Source organism: Motacilla alba, chromosome Z (assembly GCF_015832195.1).
Source record: "Motacilla alba alba isolate MOTALB_02 chromosome Z, Motacilla_alba_V1.0_pri, whole genome shotgun sequence".
Taxonomy (NCBI): domain Eukaryota; kingdom Metazoa; phylum Chordata; class Aves; order Passeriformes; family Motacillidae; genus Motacilla; species Motacilla alba.
The window spans coordinates 46,948,808-46,952,002 of NC_052046.1; the positions used below are offsets into that span (position 1 = coordinate 46,948,808).

The window sequence follows — 3,195 nt, forward strand, 5'->3', positions numbered from 1 at the left end:
ATGTGACTTTTCTCAAAGTCCTAGACAGACACCGGTTGCTGAGTGCAGGTTAAGCAGAAAAACAGGCTGTGCAGAAACTCCTCTATCTTAAGTGCAAAAACGAATAGTTACAGAGGTCTGAGGCCCCCATAGTATTTACTTCAGTCTAAGCTCTGGTTATGGTGCCAGGCCACAGCCTCTCATGACACAGTAACAAAGGCCAAGCTCTGCTAGATACCGCCTGTACAAGGAAGCATATTCCAGGAATGCTGGAGCTGAATTTGAACTTCCCTTATCAGGAACAATGAAACTGAGAGCAAGCAGCTTCCTTGCTCAAGTGGAAATGACCACTTTTCAGCAAGTGCTACTGTCAATCACTGCAAGCCAGCCCAGAGGAAATGTAATTGTGATAACTGAGTGGTTTTAGTGCCTATAAAGGAAGTGAGTAGTTTAGCTTTCTTGCTCTGCAGAGAGGGGATTATTACTGTGCCATTTTACTGTCAAGTCCTGGAGCATATACAAAGTTCGTGCACAAAAATGGGGTGATGTTTTCCCTTTTAACATAGGGCCGAATCAACCCACCCATATTAACTTTTCGTGACAGAATCTCTAGAAAAGACCACACCATCCTTAAATTGTTTTGGACTTAATTTGGTGTTGTCATGCAATTAGGTTTTGCAAAATTGGCTTCTGGACTGACAGCTTCTATTGTTACAGCATATGGCAATCAGAGAGCAGCTTGTGGCAGATGTGATGTTTATTCACCATTTGCTAGTTTTAGATTTAATGATGTCATTCTAATCAAAGCAAATGTTAGATGCGTTTGACATCTAAGGAGTTTTGCAGCCCCCCCATCATGTTTAAGCCACTTCTGTCAAGTGGAAACACATCATGCTCTGAATGCATCTAACTCATATTTAAGAATCAATGATGCAATTAACTGGAGGTCTCTAGTCCAAAAATCCATGTTTCTAACATGCATTGTGTTCCTCCAGCAGACTACAAAGACCTCCTATTACAATAAGTGAGCTCATTAGGCATGCGACTCCTTCGTCTTGCAAGCTGTTGCGATAAGCAGCTGTTGCAAGAGGGTAAAAGGTTGAATTATCAACTTGGACAGAACAGCACTTCATTCAGCCAGCCCAGGAAAGTATTTGAGCAATAACTCCATTACTGGAGTTAGATCTTTGACTACAGCACACAAGCAAAACATCAGCGGTATTTCAGTGACATGCTTCCCCACACCCAGCAAGCAAGACACTCCCAGAAATTAATTGTCAAAAATTTATTATGAAAGCTTCAATAGCAGCAAATATTTCAATAAAAGTTATTGCAGTATTAAAACAGATCTGCAGAGTGACCCAAGAGGCCTGTTGAAGTCTGTCTGCTTTGGAATATCTGCATTTGTTTTAATAACCAATCCCCAATACTCCATAAATATTGATACTTTCTCCTGTGTTTTGCAGACAGCACCAACAGTTCCTAGTTACAGTACTCTAATCAGTCCTTCTGGAAAGTTTTGGCCCACTTCCCTCAACTTTCCCTCTCCATTCTGAAACAGCTCCACATAGCCAAACTTGCAATACTTCTTTCAGTTCCATGGTGTGTCAGCCTTTCCACGGTTGCAGCCTACTGAGGCTCACTGGTGAGATGAGCTGTTTTCCTCTTTCTCCTCTGTAAGAGCCCACTGCATGCCAGTCTGAGGGACTTTAATCCAGTCTCTTGACCAGGCTAATCCATGGAATCAGCAGCTTGTTGCACATTTTGGTGAATGCACAGCACGTTGAGAATGCAACAAAGGTTTCAGCCTCCCCAGTGTACCAGGTGACCATCACTCAGGCAGGGTGATAGTAGGCACCCAGTCATTGACATTCCTGCTCTCTTCGCAAAACAAGTTCAGCTTCTCCAGAGCTGGGTCCTTCCAGCCTTCTTCATTCGGGTTCTGCAAAAAAGAAAGAAGTTGCACACCATGAGTGCTGCCCGCCAGCTGAGGTCATCATAATATTTACAGAAGCATTCGCTTAGGACTGGAAGCCCTTCCAGACAGTCTCTGTCCTGACACAGACAAGACAGGAAGCAGAGATGCTGCCCTTGTGGACAGCGGAGGAAATCCAGTTACGAGAAGTTCTGCCTCCTACTACTACTACTCAGCTGACTCGCAGCGTGCCAAGCGCTCTATCTGTGCCCAGCAGAGGACTCGACCACCCGCAGCGGAGAAGGGGCCGCCCCCGGCAGGCTCTGGCAGCGCGGGGGAACAGCACCCGGCGCCCGCGGGACACGCACCGTGATGAGGATGCAGTGGAGATCGCGCGGCTCCCCGGAGTCCTCGCTGGGCCCCACGATGGCCGCCAGCTTGGCCACGTCGTTCACCCGCACGATGTCGATGTCGTTCTCGCAGCAGAAGGCTTGGATCAGAGTGAAGTGGATCTGCAAGGCGATGTCCCCCTCGTCCTCCTGGTCCGCGGCCAGCACACAGAACGCGACGTTGTCGGGGTCGCTGCAAGAGGGGAGCAGCCTGATAAGTCCCGCGATCGGCGACGGCCACTCCGCAGCCCCGCCAGGCTGACTTACACACTCCCCCTGCCCCCGCCACCGTACTTACACATTCATCAGCTTGGCCGACTCGTAGACGCCGGCGGTGAGGCAGCCCCGGCGCTGCGCTGACACCAGCAGCTCGTGGAGGGCCGTGCCGGCGCCCTGCATCCTGCGGGCCGGGAAAGGACACAAGGGTCAGCGCCGTGCCGCCGCCACAACCACCACCGCGCCAAAACCGCCCGCTACCCGTTTTCCTCGCCGCCCCAGTACCCACCCGCACGTACCAGTCGTGGCCCGCAGGCATGGGCTGCTGTCCGTGGATCTCCTCCAGAGTCATAGCAGTTAGTCCGCACAGTCCCGCAGCTCCCTCAACTCTCGCTCTGCGCACGCCGTGAGCGCTCTGAAACAGCAGACGGCCGGCGTGCGCTACTTATAGCCCTCGCGGGCGCCTCCCGGCCTCCCATTGGCCGGCGGGGGAGAAAGGGGCGGCTTTATTATGCTAATCGGCGCGCGCCAGAGAGGAAGCTCGGGGCGGGGGGGCGGGAAAGAGCGGCTCGTGCCGGGAGGCCACGTGGGGCGGGCGGGGGGCGCGCAGGCACGCGCCGGCCGGAGCCAGCGGAGCCAGCGGTGCCAGCGGTGCCAGCGGTGCCGGCTCCCTGCACACCACTCGCCGGTAGGCAC

General features: G+C 52.4%; 1 protein-coding gene across 1 annotated transcript; it reads right to left on the reverse strand.

The window, feature by feature from the left end:
* Nucleotides 1-1,249: 1,249 nt before the first annotated feature.
* On the reverse strand, nucleotides 1,250-2,910 carry GADD45G (growth arrest and DNA damage inducible gamma). The gene is made up of 4 exons (XM_038124978.1): nucleotides 2,799-2,910; nucleotides 2,582-2,683; nucleotides 2,263-2,476; nucleotides 1,250-1,921 (listed from the first exon to the last, which is right to left on the reverse strand). The coding sequence occupies exons 1-4, from the start codon at nucleotides 2,849-2,851 to the stop codon at nucleotides 1,811-1,813; spliced, it is 480 nt and encodes a 159-aa protein (XP_037980906.1). The 5' UTR covers nucleotides 2,852-2,910; the 3' UTR covers nucleotides 1,250-1,810.
* Nucleotides 2,911-3,195: the final 285 nt, after the last annotated feature.